We start from the raw sequence: 25,364 nt of genomic DNA, 5'->3' as shown, positions 1-25,364 counted from the left end.
ACTTTTAAAATACTCTAAAATTTATTTTCAGATTATGTTTCAATGTCTACTAAGTAATCTTTATATGCCCATAGTAACAATTTACTTAACCAAACACTTGATTATAATCGCAATGTTCTAATTTTTAGAGAATGTCAGTGTCTTTAAGAACTCGTCAGTGTGATGTGGTTTATCAGAGACAAAGTTTGGGCAGCAAAGTGACCCCTGTGGCCTTCATCTCAGAAATCCGGTTCTTCCAGGAAATTAAAAACAATAACAAAAACAGTAAAATGTTTTTGTTATAATTTGTAATCGTGTTTATTTGAAATAGTGAGTCATTATTTAGACTTGCTATTCTACTGGAACATTTCTTTATTATACTTATATGATAAAGGTGGAATTTAAACAGTTTGAAGAGGGGAGATTTGAACCTTGCACAGTGGAATCTTGATCTTTTACTGATGTTAGTCTAGTAGTTTCTCTAGTTTTCCCTTTTACTATAATAAATTCAATAAACTATGTTCACTAATAATAAAAAAAAAGAACACCCTGACTTTGTATTTGAAAAAGAGAGGGGTTACAAATTTGTAATAATATATTTTATTTTATTTGCTGGACAATTATTTGACTGTTTTTAAGTGAGACGAAAGTTAGTGAAATTCATACTATTATGGAGCTTTTGATACATTACAGTAATAAATTGTTATTTCTGCATTAAATAGTATTGCATATGTTCTTTGCTAAAATTCTTTTTATCTGGGATTTCCATGAATATATTCAAGGGAGCTTACTCTAGACCAGTGGTTCTCAACCTTCCTAATGCCACGACCCTTTAATACAGTTCCTCATATTGTGGTGACCCCCCAACCATAAAATTATTTTTGTTGCTACTTTATAACTGTAATTTTGTTACTGTTATGTCTTAGGCTACCCCTGTGAAAGGGTTGTGCCACCCCCAAAGGGGTCGCGACCCTCAGGTTGAGAACTGCTGCTCTAGACATTCCTGTATCCTAAATAGAAGGATTGCTGATCCATGACACCTAGACATGCTTTAGTCTACAGTTCCATCTTGAAGTGGTGAGCGCAGAATGTGGAATCTTAGACTGTAAATTTGAAGGGGTTTTGGAGATTTAAGTTCATAATCTGGGCTCTGTGGATCACTAGGTGGTTCAATTTTGAAATTCTGGGCTTTAAACTCAATTTTTACACTACATTAGGGTAGAGAATCTAGGATTTTCATAAAGTGAGTTCTGAGACTTTACAAAATATTAATATCAATGCTTTCTGTTGGCACTTAATATTTTCTTTAACTTAGGCTTTAATGGCTAATTCATATGTGGATAAATGTATTATAACCAACATTGGCAAAGCGTGAGAGTTTATCAGGGTTCTTGTTTCAGATAATTAAATTGTTAATATATTGAAGAATGTTATTAATATTTGTTTTCCTGATAGACTTCACATTAAATTTTTCAGATTGATATTAATTTTAAGTGTATTTGTTCCAGTTCTTCCAACTCAAGTGAATAAACTAGTCAGTGTTTCAGAGAACACAAAGCATTGGTCAGAGATTATTCATCAATAGACTTGAAAGAGAAGCAGAGATGTTATCATCACAGTTTGCCAAGTCTGAGTAACGATTCCTTCGAAGTTGAGAACACCAGTAAGCTAGTGTCATGTGAATGCTTAAACTTGCACCGAGGAGGAGGGGCATCTGAATATATATAGCCCAGGGTACCAGTAGACGTGTGCACCTGATCAGACCTTTTCCTTTTTTGAGTAGATAATCGCTACATCTGCCAGAGAGCCAGATCAAAGCCTAGCAGGGGAGATTACTATGTTGGTTTTATCAGCCATTTTCCAGCTACAGCTCTTATAAAGCTGATAGGAGGGTGGGGGTGAATAAAATCATCTGCTTTCCAACCCCTGTGGAGCATTCATCCTGCTTTGTTGAAGAACCTGGGAGGACCACATCTACATCTTGGACACCTGGTTGGTTCCCTCTCCATCCCTGTCAAAGTTTAAAGCACTTAACCAATAATCACTACTCTGACTCTGGGGCAACAGGATACCATGTTTCCTTTGCTTTTAACTTGGCAGCTGCTGTGTCCGCTCAGGCATCTGGTCCTCTGCCAGCATCTCAGTTGCCTTGGATCGACTACAGAAGACTTCTTTTTTTGAAGTTTGCGTTTCTCTCACTGTTATCGAGGCGCAGTGTCGCAGTCTCTCTGCCCTCCCTCCACAGACCACAGCACTCGCACAGCCTGTCTGTCCTCTCTGTTCCTTCCAGGCTGCTCTTGAGGTTAAAGCCCTGAACATAGCAAGTCTTACGCACCAGGAGTTAACAGTTGAAGTCGGAATCATAGTTCTTTAAGATAAAAAAATAAAATAAAATAAATACTAGCTACGCAGCCCTCTCCTCTCACGTTCTGTAGCATATATGCAGTTAGAAACAAAGCAGGAGTTAGAGCCTTCGTCCCTTGATGCCCGACTGGTTCACTGAATCTTCTGTGACAAAGTGGTACATGGGCTGCATTTAAACAGAGTCATTCCTAAGATGGTTTTGTTGCTCCGTTTTGGTGGGGAAATAAATTAAAATATTTCTGAGTAGCATTGTGAAGCCATGTGTAGTACCTAAATAATCTCCCCAAGTCCATCCTAAATGTTAAGTTTATTGGATGCTGCATATCATGGAATATGGTAGAATTTCCATATTCATGTAGAATAAATATGTTTACTTTCAAGTACATTGGCCCTCCTCCTATAGACCATGCTAATTTTTTATGGTCATTGTGTGTGGCTTTGTAAAGCTGGGGAGGGAAATATTATAGAATGTTAACTACTTTGTTCTTCGAGCCAGTAGAACTCAGTTAAAGTCCTATTTCTATCTCTAATATAATGGAACCTTTTGGAATCCAATTTAAGCTATGTGGATCTCTTTTCTTATCTGAAGAAATAAGATGTTGCAATTTTGATATTTTCTAAGGTTTCTTTGGTACTACAATTCCAGGAAATAACTTTGAACATCATTCTTCTCTTTAAAATGATTATATTTTTGCACAAATATATAGTTGCATTTTTCTTCTGTTTTAATAATATGTGACTGACAATGTCATAATTCATTGCTGTCAAAAACTCTACCCAAATTATAACATCATTCCCATGGCAAAACATAATCCCCTTATAGCTATCTGTGAGATGTCGTTTCTAGGAAACTATCATGCTTCAAAAGTAAGGACTTTCTGCTTTGGGTTAAGGATAATCGACTAGCAAGTACAATCAGTGGAAAGGAAAGTTAATTTAATTGGTTTAAAGACTTTCTTGCAGACACAGAAAATGTTAAATTGATTTTGCCTTATTACATAGAAAAATTGCAGCACATTCATTATCCAGAAATTGTTTTCAGAGAATGTATCCCTTTCTGTATACTATACCAGTGATTTTAAGACACTTGATAACAACTATCCCAAATTAACATCTGTCAGTTCTTATCCCTAGGACTAATGCATGTAAGTAAAGAAAGATTTTGTGTATAAGAATACCTGGCTATTTTATGTTTGTAGCTCTTAATACTTTGGACATTAACTATTTATATTTAACTCTTTATACTCCAACTGTGTCCCAATTTCTATATTTCTATCAGTGACACATTGTTCTCGGAAACTCTCTAGCTGGAAACTTTGTAGTTGGAACTGACTCAACTAGTTAAATGATCAGATTTTTGTGCAGTAATTTAACTAGAGCTATTGTGTTTTAGAGATTGTAAAACAACTGAATTGTTAAAAATAATTATACTGTTCATTGGGGCACACTGATTATTGCAGAATACATTTTTTTGCCCTTTTTTTATGCTTTTTTTTTTTTTTTTTTCTGAATATGGACCCTGCTCCCAAAAAAAGGTCTCTAATAGTTATCTGTCTTTTATATAAACTAATAATTGTTCTCTCACTTCCTTTGCATTTTGTTTGCTCTTTTGTCGAAAATATGTCTTTTTGTTCTTAGTAATGGTGACCCTTAGAATTTAGTGATGAATGTGGGTTAAGTCATCATCATCAATTTAACAAGCTCCTCTGGTAATACATTTTTCACTTTTAAAAAGTTGTATTGGTAAGCAAAAATGTGTTCCTCTGAGAAACAGCAATGACTATAAGGTGATCACAGGCACCTAAGGCTAGGCGAAAGCACAGGAAAGGTGTAGACAAATATACCTATTCCTTTGACGTCATGATTAGTTTGATATGTGAGTGCTTTCATTCCAGTCTTTCTTGCTACCACTACCCCATCCCCCCCTCTTCTATCAGGCTGGAGGAGGAACAATTTTTCTTGTGTGCTAAAATATGATGCTAGTATTTTTATGATGGTTCCGTATGTATCTCAGCTGAACTGTAGATTTATTTGTAATCACTAGGCAATCAAAATGGTCTGTTAGCCCAAGTAGTTGATATAATAAAGAAAATAGATTTTTCTTGAGTCCTTTTGTTATTGCCCTTTCCAATAAGACTTATCAGATCTTTTTTTTCCTGAGAAATTTTCAATTTGAACTTGTACTCTATGGCTACTGATAATTTTGATATACATTCCTGTGTGTGTCCTATTCTTAGACTATTTAAGTCAGAGGTGAACATTGTACTCGATGTCTCAAGGACTGTACATAGCACAGTTCCCGAGACCACAGACGGGAATTTTATATGTTGTTGTTAACTGGAGTCTTGTGTGTTGTTTGATCAATTACCTAGTATAAACTTTTCTCAGGAAGCTGTTTTGTGAATTAATGGTAGTAGTTAAATATTGAAAGAAGAGTTGCACAGTTTTAAAGAGCATGGGCTTTAGGATCAAATCCAGTTATAATAAAATCCCAGCGGAATCACTTGTTATCTCTTTCCTGGCACAAATGATTTATTGTGTCTAGGCTGCAAATTTGTTCAAAGTTGCCTCAGGCATTGTCTGGCAGGTAAGTGCTTTGAACAGCAGTTGCTTGTTTTTTGTTTCATCTCTTGTTCCATCATCATCTTCATAAACTTGGTTCGGGTTTGTGTGTTGAATGGGTGGGTGGGTCCAGAGTGGCTGTTAGTAGCTTTGTCTAAGAAACACAAATAAGAGTCCCCAGGCACTCTTCTGTTCCTGGGGAGAAAGTGATCTGAGATTTCTGAATTAGGTCAGTATAACTCTTTCCTGTCAACAGCCTATAGTATGTAGGAAGCCTCACTGAAGCCATGACCTTTCTTAGCAGGACTTTTGATAGGAAATGAATGAATGCCATCTCCATGTGACAGCAGTTAACATGTCATCACGTGAACCCTTCCCACCAGCCCCCTGTTTCAGAGAATGAAGGAGGGATCAGGAGGCTCGTGTAAGGTTCTCAGTTATGCAGTAAACGACGCCCCAGGATCCCAGCCCAAGTTTGTAATTGGGATAGTTTAGGGTTTAGCTTTTATAAAGAAGACTTAAGTAAATAAACACTCTAGTTATTTTTTTTTTCTTGAGAGGTTAGTATTCCCTTTTTATGAGGAGAGTTTAACACTCTCCAAAATAATTGACTTTTGCAATTTAAATTTTTTTTTATTCTCACCTGAGGACATTTTTTATTTTTTGTTCAGATTTAGTGGGAGGGAGAAAGAGGAAGAGAGAGAGAGAGAGAGAGAGAGAGAAACATTGACATGAAAGGGACATATTGAGTGGCTGCCTCCTGCAATACCCAACCAGGGCCAGGGACAAACTGCATCCGAGGTACGTGCCCTTAATGGGAACCAAACCCGGGTCTCTCTGGACCGTGCGGGCCAACGCTCTAACTGCTGAGCCAAACCAGCCAGGGCGACACTGGCAATTTAAAATAAGGTCAAATTTTAGGATTTAAAATACTGATATTGATCAATATGTATATTTTAACATAAGAGTAAGACTCTCTATCTGATTTACTTATGATAAAAATTTCCTTTCAAGAGAGGATAGTTTATAATATATTTGTTAATTGGTTCAATAATTGAACCTTCAGTTTGTCTCACATCATTTGGATCTAAGGAGAAAATGTATTTGAAGCTGGACCTGAAATTGGTGCGTCAACAGTTCTGGGTTGTGGTGTGGCTTCCACCGTGCTGCTTAGTTTGTCATCCACACAACTGGACTGAAACCCAGACTGGGAAAGTGATATCTGAGAGTAATAGCCATACGGCATCGCGCGATCCCGATAGAGCGCCCTCGATCCATCCTGTCGTTTGCATGTATAGAGAGACGTTTCTCATGCCGAGAAACTCCTGGTATTGGGTTTTAGATTTAGTCCTGTCATTGTTGTTTGTTGGTGCCATTAACTAATTAGTCCACCATGTAAGGGTCCTACTCAAAACATTTCTTAACTTTTTTTCCTCCCTCCCTTTGTTCCTTTTTATCTATCTGTCTGTCTGTCTGTCCATCCGTTTGTCCATCCATCCATCCATGCATCCATCCATCCATCCATCCATCCATCCATCCAACCACCCACCCATCTATTCATCTATCTATCTATCTATCTATCTATCTATCTATCTATCTATCTATCTATCAATCAATCATCTAGATGTATAGAGATGTCATGATGGGTTTGTTATTGGGACACAGTCTATAGACTTGAGACTCAAGCTATGTACAGCCTTGTCCATTTACTTTAAGACACCTTACAGATATTGTAATTTTCTTGGTCTTTTTTTTTTTCCAAATGGGATATTTGGGGTGAAACCCTGCTGAAGTCCAGGCTCTGGTCCTGTTCCACCTCAAACATCCTTCCGCACATCTCCAGCTCCTTTTCTTGTCCCTGGTAGGCTACTCTACTGCAGGTCGATCTTTTAAAAACACATGTGAGATATTAAAAATTATACCCCAGGTCTTCTCATGACTTCTCAACACTCTTAGGTTGAAATTCAAATTTCTTACCGTGAATCCGACTCCTGTCTAAATTCACATACAGTCGGCTACTGTTCTCTGCCTTCCTCACTTTGCTCTCTGCTTCTCGAATGTTCCAAGAGTTTTCCTGCCTCCGGGTCTTTGTGCTGTTACTTTCTCCACCTGGAATGGTGCTCCCTCTGTCCTCACGTCCAGGTGTCTGTGCAGAGATTTCCCCGAGCACCGATTGTCGGCACCCCTTTGTCCTCGCTGTTTGCCGCCACGGCACCTCGTCACCATCGCATACATTGGCCTATTGTTCTTCTTCCACATAGAATGTTTTTTATGAAGGAACTAACTTTTTCTGATGTGTTCATCTCCTGTGTATATTAGGTGTCTCATAATTATGTAATGAACAAATGCATATACTGGGCTACAAGGGTCAGTACGTAGTGAAGCTAACATTTTTATTCTATATTTATCTCATTTACTTCTTTTTTTCCCATTGCCTTGGATTTGTCTAAACTGTTTTCTCTAGTATTTGCATGGGCACTTCAGAAAGAAGTAAAGGAAAATATAAAAATCAAGACCTCATTCATCTATTTGCCAACTAAGGCATGCATGTTTAACTCTGTGGTACCATTGAGTGTGGAAATATTTTGATTTTGTATCATAATGAAATGGAAGTTTTAATTATTATCTTGCTTGATTCAATGTTATGTTTTTATAGAAATTTCAAAAGTTTTCTATAATTCTTTTTTTAACAAAAGAAAATATACAAGAAATGTCTGTACAAACAGTATAGATATAACTAGTATTATTTTTTAATTGAATAAAACTACAGCTAAGTAAAAAAAAAAAAAAAGATTTTATTTTCTGTTACATTCTTCTCTGTACACCTCCGCAGAATACCATATTTAAATAATTTTCAGTGGTCCCAATTGATTTCTAAATAAAGTCTATTCTGGCTATTTTTCTTTCTGCCAAGATTTGTTATGAGCTTATCACCAGTAAAGTAAGGTCTGTTTACAAATCAGAGAACCCTCTGATTTTTGAGAGTTGGAACTTTGAATTAGCTTTGTTCAGTAAATTGTTGTTGTTTTTTTGGTGACATGCAGTATAGAAACAATTAAAGATGAATTTCACCACAGGTCTGTTTATGAAAACTGGAATTAACATAGAGTAAAATGAGTGAAAAGTTTGCATTTTATTACACCAAGTTTGCTTACTGTTCTATAAATCTTAGAGTGGAGATAATGATTATGGCATTATTTTCAGTCTCACATTAAATTTAAGCAAAGCCTCTAAGATTATTTACCTTAAACATTGTTGCTTTGCTAGTAGAATTTTGGATTTAAGTGAAAAATACCACACACACACCCTTTGCTCTCTCTATAAATATGTATATGAATGTAGGGATAAAATTATATCATTGTACATAGTCAATGTGCAATAAATATTTCTTGACTGGCTGATTAATATTCAATTTGGTTCTTACTTTTAGATATTCCAGTCCTTCAATCTGGTTGTTGTTTACAACAAGGTCCTTTCTTAGGTGCAAATAAATCATGTGTTTCATTTGTAAAACCCTTCAAAGGCTTATGGTACCTTCAGGACAAAGGGCAGACTACTGCTTCTGGCATAAAAGTCTCTGCAAGACAAATTCCTAGCCTCCTATCTCCAGGGCCTTATCTTCTCTGTTCTGTCCTTCCTTACTATCCCTGACAGTCTATAAATTCCTCTGCCAATAGGTGAAGAAGTTCCCTATTGTCCTGCTTTTGCAAATGGACCTGATTTGATTTGCAGTACCTTTGCCCCTCCCTTTTTGATTGTTTACCTTATGTCTCAAAACTACTCTGGAATCATTTCCATTGTGAACTATTGTCTGGTTTCCCAGACAGAAAATAATTTGCAAACCCTCTTCTTTGTTGTAATTCTCTACACAAGTCATAAATCTTTACCTCCTCGAAGATGTGGTTCTTGTATCCCTGGTGGTGAGGATGGTTAGTGGGTGCTCACCAAGTGCTTGGGAAATGAAGAAGGATTGCTTTGACCAGAGAAGCACTCAGAAGTCACTTCCTCCGAAGTGTTTTGTTCTTCCCTTCTGTGGAGTAGTTTTCTCTGTCCCTGCACTCGCTCGCATCTCTCTCACTCTGCTTTATCACACACAGCTGTGCTCTGGTTATTTCCCATCACCTCCATCTCTTCTGTCACCTTGTCACTCTTTTGAGGACAAGGATTAAAAATTAGGTCTTTCTTTCTAGTGCCTAGCAAATATTAGGCTTGTAATACCCTTTTTTGTTTTTTCTTTTAATGAATCAGTGAGTGGCCAGTGTTTAAACTTTTTTACAATTAGTATTCTTTCTGAAGAAGGAAACCCATGAATCTGGCACTGAGTTGACTTTCTTTGCAACGACAAAGATCCCAGGGCAGGAAGGCTGGTTCCTAGAGCCCGCTCTTCCATTACTACCTACAGGACGAAGACAAAACATGTGGCCCGGTGTCCTTGTCTCTAAACTAAGGTAGATGTGCTCACCTGAGTGGTTCTCAGACTTCAGCTGCCTCAGAATCACCTGGAGGGCTCTGTATTTGCATTTCCACTAGTCCCCGATCTTGCTGATTGGACCACTGATGGGCCTGTAACTTCTCAGGTATTCTTCAGCCCTCCACATCTGTATGCTTTGCTGACACTGTACCTAATGCCACTATGTAGAAGCAGGCAGATTTAAGTGATTTTCATAAACTACTTCTAGATTCATGCTAGTGGCTCTTCAGGTCACTTCAGTTGGTTTCTGTTCACTCTCTTCATTAACCAAACACTTGGCTATTACCGCATCTCTCCCTTCCCCTCACCTTTCACCAAGTATTGTCAATAGAATGAAGGCTTTTTCTCGTTTTCCATCACCTGTTCTCAGTGAAGATAGAGTTTGCCTTCCCTATCCTCCTTTACAGCCCAATTCTATGCCATTTTTATTTTGTATTGTCTGGGTAACAAAAATGGTTATGAATCAATCAATTTTTATATAGTTTAAAGCTTTTGTAATTGTGCAGAGTTCCAAGGATTTCTTTCTTATCAGTATTGTGATTTCTAAAATTATCTGCCTCAAATAACCCATTTTTATTGATTGCCAGACACCCAGAGGGGTAATGGGGAATCTTCTAAAACAATGCTGACTTTATGATATGGAAAAGGATGTCATTTTTCTTCTTTTTTTTTGACTGAGAATTTAGGCTTTAGTTCTAGCTAATTTTAGATCTCTGAATTGTTCTAGATAACATTTTTTTTCTTAAATTTTTAGCAAGAAAGGCTCTGAAAGTAAGACTGTGTCTTTTGCTGACTTATGACATGAGATTATTTTACTAAACATATCAGCAAATATTTGAGTTGCTATTCTGCAGAGAATCAAATTAAATGTGTGCTTTTTAGTTTATTGATCTTAACCAGATTTTCTGGTTTTTTGTTTTGTTTTGTTTTGTTTCTTTTAAGAAAAAAGTCAAGGCAAATACGTGTGCATATTTATGTGTATGCTTTTAGCAGGTGATAGGGTGTTTAGCTCTATTGTACTCGGGATATTTTCTCAAGCCCCTCTCACCCCTTTTTGCGTGGAAGCTGACTGTTAAATGTATTTTCCAGTTCTTCCCCTAGTAAATACTTTTGAGTTTTCACTAACTTTATTTGCTCTAAGCACTAACATCTTAAAATATAAAGTAATAGCTATCTATATTTGTATTATTTGATCCTTACTGACAAAGATTTACTGTACTTGCCCATTTACTTGTAAAATAAAATAAGAATACAAGTTCAGGGAGGTTTATTTTTCTATCCCTAAATTCGAGTAGTAATACACATACTGGCTGTTCCAATTAATTGTGTGTAAAAATCTCTCCCCATCCTAACACTAATGCTAACCTTAACCTATTTTTTTAAGAGGAAAAGGTTAGAGTGCTTTTGAAATTACTTAATTCTTAAAACAATATAATGAAAGTGAAGAGTTTACATGTGGTCTTAATAAAATAATTACTCATTAATATATTCGCATTTGTGATGGAAGAGTTCAAGTTTAGTTGAACTTAACCTTGATATTATGGTTATGCTGCCAATTAGTCACCTGGTTCACTTAAAGCTTGTTTTTCTCCATAATAAAAGTGCATAGTATCAACAGATTTCATATGTTAGCAGTTATTTCGTGTGATGGCACGAATCAGTTGCCTTACTAGTTTTAATTTTCCTAACTGAGCAGCATTATAAATTAATGCTCTTGAGAGTCACTAAACTTTGCTAAGGAACAGCCTCACTGTGTTAGTTTGAAAGCATTTTTTCAGATAATAGTCGTGCAAGTGGTCTACTTCTGCTGTGTGTAAGATTGGACTGTTGGTGCTAAAATTTAAAAGGTTCTGTCTGTGGATTGCAGGAAGACAAATGGCACATCTCTGGAAGCAAGGAGAAATAGTCCTGTAATTCAGTGTCATGTTGATAGAAATAGCAACCTTAACCAGTCATCTTTTATTTTTGGCTCAGACAACTAACTATAAAATATAACCCAGATGGTGGAGCTATGATAGTAAAGATACAGAAATGACATTTTGCTGATGAATTTGCTACCCTTTGCTTCTCCACTCTCAGTGTTATACCGCATCTTTTATGGTGCAAGTTGCTTGCTTATGTATTTAAGGGTAGACCCACAGGATGAAAAATGTATCGAATGGCACTTTTAGATCTTAGGTTATTTCAGTTAACTTTTGTCTCATTTCCCTCTTCCAATTGCCTTTTTGACTTTTTCTCTCTTTTGCTAAATTCATACCCTAACATAAATTAGTCAGTGCTGTGAATAGTGGGTCCTACTTCAATTTATTACTGAATACAGATTTAAAGGCATTTCAAATATAGCACTATGCTCTGTGTGCCTACATCGGATTTGCGGGAGCCTCTAAAAGGCACTGGGCACATTATACTGGGGCCAGCTTCACCAATGTAGCCATTGTTTTGAAATGAAAATTGCCATCATCTAAGGGTACTTTAAGGATGTGGGTGTCATGTTGGTCAAACTTGTATTTTCTTGCATTAGAAATTTGTACTGGAGAAAATAACACGAGGTGCTGAGTTTGCTGCAGTGAGGATCCAAGAGGTGTTTCCTTGCCATCTTCAGCATCAGGGCCACCCAAACTGCCTTCGTGCCTGTTCTCACTGGGTGGGGTCTGCTTAGGATGGGTCCGTCCCTGGAGGAGGACAGGAAATTGTGTATAATCTCTTTTAATCCTCACAGTGACCCCAAAACAGAGATTTGAGTTGAGTTCTGTGACTCAGAGTGCATTTGTCTGTGCTGTGTGGGTGCATGTATGTTTGTATATCTCCATTATCATAAAAGACTGATGTCAAAACCTTTTTGAGAAAGCTGTATATGCTTCCTCCCACTCTCCCAAAGGAATCTTGAAGCTATGGAGAACATGCAAAGAACACAAAACTCCTCTCACGTTTATTTTGTGAATATTATTTATTTTTGGTCTGAGTCTTACTTGGCCATATTACGGAGTTGTGGGGGTTTTTTTGTTTGTTTTAGTTTGTTTGTTTTGTTTTTGTTAATCCTCACTTGAGGATACTTTTTCCATAGATCTTTAGAGAGAGTGGAGGGTAGGAAGGGATGGGGGAGAGAGAGAGAAAGACAGAAACATTGATGTGAGAGAGACACATCGATTAGCTGCCTCCCACAGGTGCCCCAGTCAGGGCCAGGGATTGAACCTGCAACCAAGGTATATGCCCTTGACTGGGAATTAAACCCGTGACCCCTCGGTGTCTGGCCCAACACTCCTACCACTGAGCCACACCGGCCAGGGCTGAAGTCATGCTTTATACATATTGACACTAATATCTATTCAAATTAAAAAGACCATTAACAATTTTTTGCAAGTGCAAGATTTCAGGAATGAAAATTAATTTAAATAACTAATGGACTATTTTTTTTGAACTTAAATAGTCTAGCATGGGCTCTAAAAATAAATATTTAGATTTTCTAGATACTTTGGTGATTACACTAGCAATAGTCAACTCCCTGGGCTAATTTGAAGTATAGGAATGAACTATGCTTGCATATTCGTTTTGGTGTGGAGACATCTGAAAATCACCGTCTTTGGGCTTTTAAAAGTATATATATAGTCTACTGTGGTGTGAAATCTCTTAGGTTTTTATTTCTGCTTTTAGTTTGTGAACCTGCATTTTGTGTTTCCTGAACACTGGTGTGTGCTTTGACCGATATTCTGATGTTTATCAGGCAAACACAATATAACTCTGAAATGGCTTGTGGTTGGAAGGATGTCGTGGTTTTCACGCAAGTGCAGTCTTGGTATAACTAATATTGTCACCCATGTTAGATAATGTAGCAGTTTGTCTCATTACTTAGGCAATTGCTAATGCTAAACCTCAGGATATTTTTGTAACATTGACATTTTATTCAAGAATACTTGGCTATACTATACATAGGATTTGCATTCTAAAATCAACTCAAGTCACCAGTATGTTATGATTGTGTGTGGATGGACAGGACTGAGTGCGCGTGCACGTGTGCGTGCATGTGTGCACGTGTGTGTTGTGTGTGAAAGAAGGAAAGAAAGCCGCTCGCCAGCAGCTTCTGTTGAGTGGCAGACCCTGTAACCATACCACATGCCTGTGCGTACTCAGGTAACCGTGTGATTTGAGACCTTTGGAACCTAATTACTCTCTGCAGACTGCAAAGTCCTAAGGTTAAGTCTTGACAGGACTGGTCCTAAGAAACTGGCCATATTTAATCTTAGCATGTCTTTAGAAAAAGAACTGATTTTAAATTCTTTGTTTATTATTGATTTTAGAGAAAGAGGAAGGGAGAAGGAGAGAGAGATAGAAACATCAATGAGAGAGAACATCAATTGGCCGCCTCCTACATGCCCCCACCTGGGGATTTGGCCCACAACCTGGGCATGTGCCTTGACCGGGAATTGAACCGGTGACCTCTTGGTGCGTGGGTCGACGCTCAACCACTGATCCACACCGGCCAGGCCTGATTTTGAATTTGTACATACCATAAGTCATGGAAGTACAAGAATAGCCAAAATCAGATATATGAAAAGGTTGTAGATGAAGAATCAATCTGAGCTTTATTATATATATGTCTTAATGGCTTTCAATGTTTGGCATATAATGAGAACCTCCTGATTACTCTTGCCAGCAGCCTTCAAAGCCAAAGAATATACCCATATTTATTTTATCTGTGTACCTTTTGCAGCTGCAGGCTTTTATCTGCTCCGGGAACTGAATAAACAAGTAAGCAGCCAGTCAGCAGGGGCTGTTACGAACGCGTTCATTCCAGGGCCTTTCCTGAAGGCATGTTCACATGTTAGACTCTTAGAAATCAACCATCGCATGAGTCAGTAGGCAAGGCAGCCCAGCATGCGGGGTCTGGCCGGGAGAGGCTCGAATCTAACACTTGATTGAGACAACTCCAGACTGACAGAGCCTGTGAGCAGAGCCACGGTGGGTGACAGCCACCGCCGGCTGCCCTGGACTTCTGTTACACCTGTCAGTAATGTGTATGTTCATCTTTAAGTCTGAGCAGACACAGAATATTTTCACATTTGAAAAGAAAAAAACTAGGGTCTAGATTTTGAAATTTCCACGTAAACATTTTACTTATTCAGTACAAGCTCTACTGGGGACCACGAACAGACATGTATTCCTTACAGCATTAACTATTTAAGGGAAGCAATTATATATTTCACGGTTGCTAAATTAGCTTGGGAAAATTATCTGGAATTTTCTCCAGGGAGAGTTACGTTATTATGTCAACAAAATTTTTTGAGTTAGGTAAAAGGGAACTGAATGAATACTTTATTCCATGCTTTCCCTTAAGGCAGAACTATTCACTGGAATGCACCGACATTGCACTGACATTGCACTGATATTGCGTGGTTGTTTTCTTTAACATATTGGAACTCCTTCTAGCTCCAGCTTCCAACAGGGGTCGTGTGGGTCACTGATGCTGTGCAGAGTAAGACCGGTCACCGCCGTCGAAGACCTTATATTTTAGTAGAGGATAGACTTTGAAACTTTATTTTTACAATGAACTATAATTGTAATCATGCTCTGTGACGCTAGCCGGAGGACACGTCTTACAAAACAGTCTCTAAAAGAGCAGATATTATTTCCCAAGTCACTTGAGATCAGGTCAGTGGATAGAAAACACTTGACCCCTCTGAAGTTCTTTCCTGTCAATCATGCCATTATTCCCATGCTGCCTCCCTTTGGACCCAGGTCATTTTCTTCTATTCACCGTACACTTTAGTGCAAGCTGTTCTGTTCACTTCGGGGGCTCACCGCCATCCTGATGGTGTCAGGATCTTTGTGGAAAGTCCCCTACTAATTTCTTCACCTCCCTTTTCCCCCAAATCACTGTCCTTATTTTGCCTCATGTCCCCAAATCATCTACCACATTTTAACCTGATCCTCTGGATAAACACATTTTATAATATTTCCCAAGTATTCTTATTTTGCATGTAAGCATCTCACTTTCTGACCCTAACATAAATCCATCCTCTTCTACTTGATTCATTTTGCTGATATCTTTCCTCAACCTCATGGGGAGCACCAGTTCATCAAACCTTCTGTCTTTTGCTAATTCATCGATTTGCTTGTCATACTGAAATTCAATTTCATTGTAATCTTTTTTGTTACCTTTACCATTTCAGTAATCACGGTTCATGATAGATTGGGATCACTAGCAATTCACGGTCACCAACTTCAGGTGCGCTCACAATTCTCCTGATTATCCTACCACATTTTTATGTTTAATTTTCCTTTCTCGTTCTCCTTTTTATTCCACTATATCTTTCTCTCTCCAAACTCCAAACACTCCTTCTTTCACTAGCCCATCCTTTACAGCTGAGAAAATTGAGGCCATGTACTAGAGACTCCCTTACCTACCAATTATACAAGTTTGCTCATATCTTTATTCACACACGCCTTTCCTCAGGTTATAAGAAGTAGAGCCCCTTCGATGACCTATGGTCGGGGCCTTGTGCTAGCCTGTCTCACACAGCTACTATTTCTCTTTCGTGTACACTCACAAATCCCCTATCAAATCGAATTATCCTCATCAACCTATAAACATCTAACTGTTTCTCATCTTAAAAAATAATAAAGTTTTGAAGACTTCTGTTGATCCCATATCTTTTTTCATCTTTGGTTCAACGTCTCTGCCAATTCAGGCAAACTTTCTGTAGGAGTGGTTATGCTGGTTGCCAGGCCTCTGCTCATCGACGGTCCAATATGGTTTCCACTTTTGTCACTTAATGCAGAGGGCGCTTCCTTTGCTCCCTCTAATCACCATGTCACATACAAGTATGTTTTTCCAGATTTTTTGACATATAACACTGAGTAAGTTTAAGGTGTTCAGTGTATTGCTTAGATACACATGTATTGCATAATAGTGTTATTTAAACCTTCCATTACATCGCTTAATGACCATTTCTCTTTTTTCTTTTCTTTTCTTTTTCTTTTTTTTTTGTGGTGAGAGCACTTAAGATCTACTCTCATAGCAACTTTTCCAGGATAAAATACTGTGTTGTTAAATATAGTCACCATGCTGTTCATTAGATCCTCAGAACTTAATTGACTTTTGTAGCTGCAAATTTGTAGCTTAAAAATAGAATGTAAAAAATCTGAACTGATAAAAGCAGAGACTAGAATGGTGATTACCGTTACCAGGGTCTGGAGGTTGGGAAACATGGGAATATATTAGCCAAAGAGTACAAATTTCCAGTTATAAGATGTATAAGGGGGTACTTTTAATCTAATTTTACTTGGTGTTCCAATAGCATTGATCCTGACCTGCGTTCCACTTCAGATGTTCTTTTATTGGCTTTGTGACACCATGAACCCCCATTTCCCTTTTATGTCTCTATACATTTTTTTTTGCCCCAATCCCCTCTGCCCTTTTGCAGGTTTGTCTTCTTTCATCCTGTTCAGGTAGAAGGTATAGGGAAAAGGGGAAGGTGGCCAAGGACAGGTCCTTGAGAATCCAGTGTTTAGATTTTACATGAGAGAGAGAAGGGGAGAGAGAGAGAGAGAGACGTCATGAATGATGTTGACATACTTTTGTTCATATACATTATGCATTTTGTGTATGTATGTGTATGTATTTGTGCGTATATAATTTGTTGTTATGGTTCAGCTAGCACCTGTTGAGTGTCCACTATGTGCCAGACACTATGAATAAGCTTTGAGTACACAAAGTTGAGTTATGGTTTCTGACTTTGAGGCCTCCTGTAATATAATGAGAAATGTAGATATATGTGCTATTGTATCCTTTGATATGGCTTGAATTACTATTTTATTATTATAAAAATGTGGACATGAATATTTAGAAATAGATTTTGATTTTTGTACATTTATATTTTTAAGGTAAATGTGTAATTTACTTAGAACTTTACATTAGCAATGCTCAATGTTTAAAGATTCAAATCACAAAAACACAAATTCAAGGAGGTTTATGGGAATACAACACCAATTTTCTATGTTTTTTTTCCCCCCACCAAATTAGGTCCAGGAGGTTAAGTTTGTGAGGGGGCAGGGGGAGAAGTGGGAGAAAATTTTATTTTAGTATATGTGGCCTTTATGAATTTTTTCTTTTCTTCCAATGATGACAATGGTGCCGTTAACACAGAACACTCAGTGTGTACCCAGAGCTGTGCTAAAGGGCTCAGGTGTGTGTCTCACTTAATCCTCCCTTAAACCCTGAGGTGGCTACTATTGTTTCTTTTTAGGTTTCGATTTTGCATAAAGTCACACGAGCAGTTTTACATACATTTTTTCCATAAGAATATGAACTAATTCCATATCTGACTTTGGAGGCAACACTAGCTTTAACAATATGATATATTGAAAGAAAATGAAGTGCAGTTATTTTCCAGATATTTTTATTAGCTGTAATATCTCATACGACATGATATTTCATGTATCATTTAATCATTTCACATACACAGTTTAGTCTTCACAAGAAACCTGTGATACAGGCAAGGCCAATCATGCCCAGATTAGGCTACAAAGACCCCGTGAAATAAATCACTTGGGTTATATGTGACAGTGCGCCAACAGCTGGGCCCAGGCGTCCTGCCTCCCAGTTCGCACCAGGCCCTACCTCTGCATTCATTCCGTCCACCAAGGGATAAAGTTGTCTTTGTTCCCTAGGCTTTGCTTCCCCCTCTACTTTAATCCAACTTTACTTGACTTATTTAGTTAATAATCCAAGAATGTTGCTAGAGTAGCAAAAATTTGATTAGAATCATCACCTTCAGTATTTCAGGTAATGGAGTGGAGTGAAATAGAATAAAAAGCAGAGCCTATCTGCTCTGTTCCCAGGCTGGCCTCCCGGATGGGTTAAAGTTGACATCTGGTAGACCTTCCATTGCTCACTCTTCTGGGGAGCCCTGCTAGACTGCTTGACACCAAACATTAGATCTGACCTGAGCATTAGCCCAAGCACGCTCTGTGTAATTAAGCTATTCGGGTTTGTTTCCCCTGACTGGACAGGGGAGCCCGACAAGGTGAAGGCTCTGTTGAAGTGATAAAGCTGATTAGATCTTTAGCAGTAAAGGAATCTGATCTTAGAAATTTCCTCCAGCTCTCGTTAATGAGGCAAAGACAACACTTAACAGGGAAAATGAGGTCACTATAAAAGAGAAACATTTTTTTTTTCTTTAATAAAAAACCGCTTCTTTTAAATCAAGGCCCAAATTTATTGTCCAGAATAGAGCTTAATTTAAAAGAACAAATAAACGTTTTTCTCAGGGGTGTAGTAATCATGTTTAAACTTGTCACTTATATGGAGCACAGGAAGTTAAACACTTTGAGAAAGCAAAGCAACGATAAGACTGGAAATTAAAATAATTTAATTAATGCTGACCGAAACAAAAGTGAAATAACTAACAATCATTAATTACACAGATGGGTGGTCTATTCAAAAGAATGTTTTTTCAAAAATGGGCGTCTTCCTTTTTCTTTTAGTGCATTTCCTTTCCTTAAGTTACATTCAAACAAATAAAACATTTTTCCTGGGATACACTTATACAAATCTTACATATCAACAATGTTGATTACCTTTTGGTGTATATATAGCACTTTCACAGATGGTACTACTTTATGCTCATAACATATTGTAATGAAAGCTGCATTATGTCTATGTTACGGAGTCGGGACTTGGCTCTAAAATGTTATGTGATTTGCTGTATTATTTGTAAAGAGCAGAGTTGGGAGTTAAATGCAAGTTTTCTCATCCCCAAGAAAGCGGCTTGACAACCACAATTGCTTCAAGTTATACATTATTTAAAGTCTGATTCTCTCCTCTACTTTTTGCTAAGCCTTTGTTCCAATATTTAAGAAGTTGCATGATAGTTGTTTTCATATCGAATACTTTTATATGAAGGGTCAACCATATGTGTACAAAGACATAGATTTCTGTTCATAGATTAGCTCTCCTTTCATCAGGAAGATTTCTCTTCCCCCAAAGATCTCATTCTCTAAGTTCTCAGTTTCAGCTTACTTCAGTGAAACCAATATTCATAAAGGACAAACTTCAGGGAGAAAGTTTATGCTGGGAGTGGATGGATGGGAAATGGAGCATCAACCCCGCCTTCTGTGTGTGCCCACTGTCATTGGTTTTTGGGTGGACATCGAAGTGTGGTGTCAGGATGGGAAGGTGCCTCACTGATGGTATTGCTATCTAATCAATATAATACCAAATTAATGCGCTATTTAAAATGAGTAATATTTTAAATTTTAAATTTAGATGTTAAAAGGAAAAACAAAGGAAATGTTCTCACTGTGTTTGCTTCTTTATCTTGAGAGGCAGTATAGTGAAGATGATAGGAGAATACAGCCTAGAGGTAGGTTAGGTAGGTCCGTTCCTGACTCCAGCACTTTTTAGATTTAGACTTTGGTCCAGTTACTTAACTTGTCCTTAAACTGAGGATAAAAGTAATACCCACCTCATATGATTATAGTGAGGATTAAATGAGTGTGTCTGTGTGGGGGAAACAGCAGATGTTTGCTTGAACGAGCATGCTAGTTTAGGGCAGTCTTTTGTATATACTAAGTGCAATAAATGTTCATTAGCATCAGCGATCAATCAGGCCTCTGCCTCTCCACTGTAGTAAAACTGTCTCGCAAAAAGTTACCAGAGAACTTTTTTTTTTTTTTAATCCTCACCCGAGGACAATTTTTCATTTTTTGTTCAGATAGAGTGGGAGGGAGAGAAAGGAAGAGAAAGAGAGAAACATCAATGTGAAAGGGACACATCAAGTGGCTGCCTCCCACACGACCCAACCAGGGCCAGGGACAAACCGCATCCGAAGTACGTGCCCTTCCCGAGAACTGAACCCGGGTCTCTCTGGACCGTGGGCCGATGCTCTAACCGCTGAGCCAAACTGGCCAGGGCTACCAAAGAACTCTTAATGGCTAACTCCAGTTGATACTTTTTTTTTTTTATTCTCACCCGAGGACATTTTTCCATTTTTTGTTCAGGTAGAGTGGGAGGGAGAGAGAGGAACAGAGAGAGAGAGAGAGAAACATCGATGTGAAAGGGACACATCGAGTGGTTGCCATCCGCACGACCAACCAGGGCCGGGGACAAACTGCAACCGAGGTACGCGCCCTTAGCAGGAACCGAACCTGGGTCTCTCAGGACCGCAGGCTGACGCTCCAACCACTGAGCCAAACCGGCCAGGGCAAGTTGATACTTTTTAATTCTAGTTTTCCTTGACCTCTCTCCTGTATTTCATGTTGGTTTTTTTTGTTTGTTTGTTTTTTTACCACAGTCTATATCTGTATTATTATTTTTTAATTTATTTTTTTAGAGAGAGAGGAAGGGAGAGAGATAGAAACATCGATGTGAGAGAGAAACATCAATTGGCTGCCTCCTGCACGCCCCCTACTGGGGATCAGGCCCACAACCCCGGCATGTGCCCTGACCTGGAATCAAACTGGGAACTCTCAGTCCATGGCACAAGGCTTAATCCACTGAGCTACACTGGCCGGGCATGTCTGAACTTTCCTAATCCTTTTGGTCCGAGTGTTGACCTGCCTGAAACTTCCTGATACTTCTCTTCCTTCCTTGACCATTGTGTCTGGGTCACACTTTGTTGGCTTTACTTCTGCCGTCTTTTTTGCCTTCATTCCAGTGTTTTTCTCCTCTTCTCTTCGAGATAAATCTGTCTCGTTATCTCCTAAGCATTTATCCCATATGTATCGTAGGCAGATCAAATTTGAAATTTATGAAATGTACTTAGTTATCTTTTCTCTCAAATTTGTACCTTTTTCTTTTTTTTTAATCCTCGCTTGAGGACTTTTGCATTTATCTTCAGATAGAGCAGGAGGGAGAGAGAGAGAACCATTGACATGAGAGAGACATATCGAGTGGTTGCCACCCACACGATCCCAACCGGGCCTGGGACAAACTGCAACCGAGGTACGTGCCCTTAGCGGGAACTGAACCCAGGACTCCCTTGTCTGCAGGCCAACGCTCTAACTGCAGAACCAAACCAGGCAGGGCTATACCTTTTTCTTTATCACTAGTGCTGGCTAAGGATCTGGATAGTGGACCAAGCCAGGAATCATAATTGTCCTATATCTTATCACAACTAATGAGTCAGTAAGTTCTATTTTGTCTGTCTCCTTAGTATTATTTTTTACCTCTTCTTTTTCCTCTCATTTTTCTATTTCCACTGCTACTAGTGTATTTCCTGAATGTCTGTTTCTACTCTTACCTTCTTTGAGGCCATTCTTCACCCTATAGCCAAATGTGTTTCTAGTAGACCAATTTGATTATATAATTCCTACTATAAACGTAAACTTTCATTTCATTTCTTAAAACGTTTTTCAAAATACTCCAAATATAATCTATGCATATCCACAACTAAAGGAACCCATAGTCAATTAAAATGTTGAAATATGGCACGCTAAATTTATTTTCTCTTGAAAACTCATAGCACACATTATTATAAGAGGGGATACAAGAAGTTCTGCTTTTGGAATCTAACAACAAAACTCCATAACATAAGCTAATGTTTGAACATGGAAACTTTTTTGTTTATTTAATATTTATTAATGTGGAACTAAGGATAGGGCCTACTCCCAACGTTACTCCGATGGTGTTTGAGGTCTTCCATGCCTTCCTGTCTATTCTCATCTCTTTCTTTTTGAGCCTTTGTAGACATACAGAGTACGTTCATTTAGTTCCCCAAACACACAGCTCTGTTGTATTCCATTTTATGTTATCCCTTCTGCCTGGAATGTCACTGATCTATCTGATGGGCTCTGTCTTTGAAAATTCAACTATTTAAACAGTTTAGCTCATTTGATATTTTCACTGGTTAGCTTAGTGTTTGGCATATTGTAAGTGTTCAATGTATGTTAAATAAATATCTAAAAAAGAGAAAAACGTAAGAGAAAACTTAGGGATATAGGATTTACTGGATCTGCCTATTCAGTCTGCATGCGTATTGCCCACTCAGCAATCTTAACAACACCTTATAGTATTTTCTTTAAAAATGTAGTGAGAACTGCTTGACCTCAGTAATTGAATGGCAGATACTTGTGTGTGTTTACTTGTAGAAGGTTTAAGAAATTACTCTATATTGCAAGATAACATTTTTTTATTCCTTGAGGACAAAAATCAAATCAAATTTTCCTCAGCATTTTAAAGGTCTTCTTCTGCTGTGACAATTCCTTAGACAGTAAATGATTGTTGTAAACGTCTTCTATGTTTTTCTGACAGGTAATATTTGAAGCCGAAGTCTCGGGAGGGAGGAGCGGTTATATTGCCATTGATGACATCCAAGTATTGAGCTACCCTTGCGGTAGGTTGTGATTAAGAATTGTATTTTTCTGTCCCTTCACCGCTGTGTTATATTGGCAGTGGCTGTTGATTGTTTATCACTTGATCATTGCTGTGTCTGTTGTTGATTTTACTTCTAGACTTCTGTTCAGTTTTAAAACAACACTGAAATATTTCTAAGGGTTTTGAATCTAATATTTTTCAGACCTGTAACTATAATTGTACACATGTGAAAGGATTCTCTTAATTAATTATTGCGAACCAAATACACCTGTAAGTGAAATTCTAAGTAGGACTTGTCCCATCTTTTGTTATTAATTTTATTGTTATTAAATTGTGTTGGAAAGAATAACAAATCAGAGTTCATCTGAGAGAAAAAAAAAAAAACTTCACCAACTTATGTGATCAGCTACGTTGAAATCTGAAATGATGTGAAGGGAATAAATTAGTTTACCTATTCCAAAATTAGACCTAATATTTATTTATTTTTTATCCTCACCCAACGACATTTTTTTCCATTTTTTGTTCAGATAGAGTGGGAGGGAGGGAAGGAGGAAGAGAGAGAGAGAGAGAGAGAGAGAGAGAGAGAGAGAGAGAAACATCGATGTGAAAGGGACACATCCAGTGGCTGCCACCCGCACGACCCAACCAGGGAACCAGGGCTGGGGACAAACTGCAACCGAGGTACGTGCCCCTAGCAGGAACCGAACCCGGGTCTCTCTGGACCACAGGCCAACGCTCTAACCGCTGAACCAAACCGGACAGACCAGAACTAATATTTTTATGTCATCTTAAGTATCTAGTTAATCCATATAAAACAACAAAACAATAGAAAGCAAATAAAACAAGAAACTCTGTTTACTAATACTTGGTGTTGTTATGTTACCTGCACATTGGTTGGTCTTCAGATGGTGTAACTAAATTTGCGTTTACCTTAGATACTCTGAAAGACCATTATTGCATGGTTTCAATAGAGCTAGGCATAAAACAGCTGAAATAAATTCAAACTTTGCAGAGCAACCTTTTATTCCAAGAGCCCTTGAAATCTAGATGATTTTTTGAGTGATCCTTCTGGTAGAAATTCTCTAGCACAGTAGAAGCTGCTTGCCCAGTCCCAGGGGACAAGGCTGTGCTCCTGGTCAGTGGTTGCAAAACACCAGTTTGCATCAGAATCCCCTACGGAGTACGGGGATCCCAGATTGCTTTGCCCCGCTCCTAATTTGTGGGTCCGCTGGATCTCATAATTTGCATTTCTGGTAAGTTCCCAGGTGGTGCGGATGCTGGAGTCCACAATTTGAGCACCACAGTTCTAGCTCAGGTTCTAGTCCAAGCGTCCTTTTTTCTGAAGTGCCTATTGAGATGGGGCTCTGGAAAAAGATGTAGCAGAAGAAAGTCAGGGGGTTTATACATATTCTAAGAAAAAGGAGAATAAAAGGATCACACTCAAAATTTAAGTTGGGTTACTAAATTCTTTCAATCCGCTGGTATATGAGAATGACGTTTCTATGTAGTGTTCGTGTACACTTCTGAAAGAGATGTTAAAGGCCTTTCATGAGTAAAATGAGAAAAGTATGTGAACAACGGCAGTTCATTGTGACCTGGTGCTACACGAGCTTCCTTTCAGTGTATAATTCCTTTCCGTTGCAAACATGAATAAGCTTTAGTTTTAAGAGGTAATTATGGAGAACCCTCATTTGATAGTCATTAATTCTTGTATAGTATATTTTGACCGAACTCATCACTTTTTGGTGCTCTAATATTTGTTTTGGGTAACTTTCTCAGGAATATACAGGAATAGGATATGGGTTTCACAGCAGTTAAGCTGATATTCTATTTGAGAGAAACACAAATATCCTCTTGCTCTTTGAAGTACTAGAGGATTATATCTATTGAAGCATTTGAAAAAGATCCAACTGCTTAACGTGTAGCTAAATAGTTCAACAGTCATTTATGTCAGTATTATAGATATTATTATATGGTTTCATTATATTTTTCCATTGTGCTCCATTTTGTGCCTATTGAATCTCGTTTGCTTGTTTTGACTTGTCACTGTTTTGTTAATACCCATATGCAACAGTGCGGCTGTCCTGCACTGACCTGGAGTGTTCGCTCTGTAGAACAGCGCTCTAGCAACAAGGGAGCAATGGGCGATGGAGCTATTGAGACAAACACCTGTGCCTGCGAGAGAGGAAGCAGTGTCTTCCAGTGCAAAAGAAAACTCAATTTTCTTCCATATGCTATAAGTCTTGGCCAAAGGACAAAGTGTTAACAACAGTATTCTCTTGGGAAAAAAATAACATGGCATGTTTTCTTCATGTTAAAACAATCCTTTTTTTTCTGCCTTCACAGATAAATCCCCTCATTTCCTCCGCCTGGGGGACGTAGAGGTGAACGCCGGACAGAATGCCACGTTCCAGTGCATCGCTACAGGCAGGGACGCTCTGCATAACAAGCTGTGGCTGCAGGTGAGGCCGAGCGGGCGCCGAGCTGAAGGGAACACTTGATCAGAAAAAAGTCACACACATACTGTTCGCGATCTCCTTTTTTCCTGTGTGTGCATGGGTGGGGGGTTGGTTTGGGTTTAATTTAATTAAGCTGTGGATTCATTTCAGATATTTCTATGTCTGGAATATGAATAAAAATATGACAGTAGATAGTTTAAAACGTATTTGGATTAGT

The 25,364-nt window shown here is 38.3% G+C and overlaps 1 protein-coding gene across 4 annotated transcripts in view; it reads left to right on the top strand.

Moving 5' to 3' along the window:
- The window catches only part of PTPRK (protein tyrosine phosphatase receptor type K), a 502,788-nt gene that overhangs the window by 237,542 nt on the left and 239,882 nt on the right, over positions 1 to 25,364 (top strand). For all 4 annotated transcript variants that reach the window (XM_036248313.1, XM_036248314.1, XM_036248312.1 and 1 more), the window contains 2 exons: positions 22,626 to 22,707; positions 25,035 to 25,150. In XM_036248313.1, coding sequence (XP_036104206.1) covers positions 22,626 to 22,707; positions 25,035 to 25,150 — 198 coding nt within the window. The remainder of the gene's footprint in view (positions 1 to 22,625; positions 22,708 to 25,034; positions 25,151 to 25,364) is intronic.

The sequence above is a fragment of the Molossus molossus genome, unplaced genomic scaffold (genome assembly GCF_014108415.1).
Source record: "Molossus molossus isolate mMolMol1 unplaced genomic scaffold, mMolMol1.p scaffold_m16_p_8, whole genome shotgun sequence".
Lineage (NCBI taxonomy): Eukaryota > Metazoa > Chordata > Mammalia > Chiroptera > Molossidae > Molossus > Molossus molossus.
This window is presented reverse-complemented; position numbering and strand designations above follow the sequence as displayed.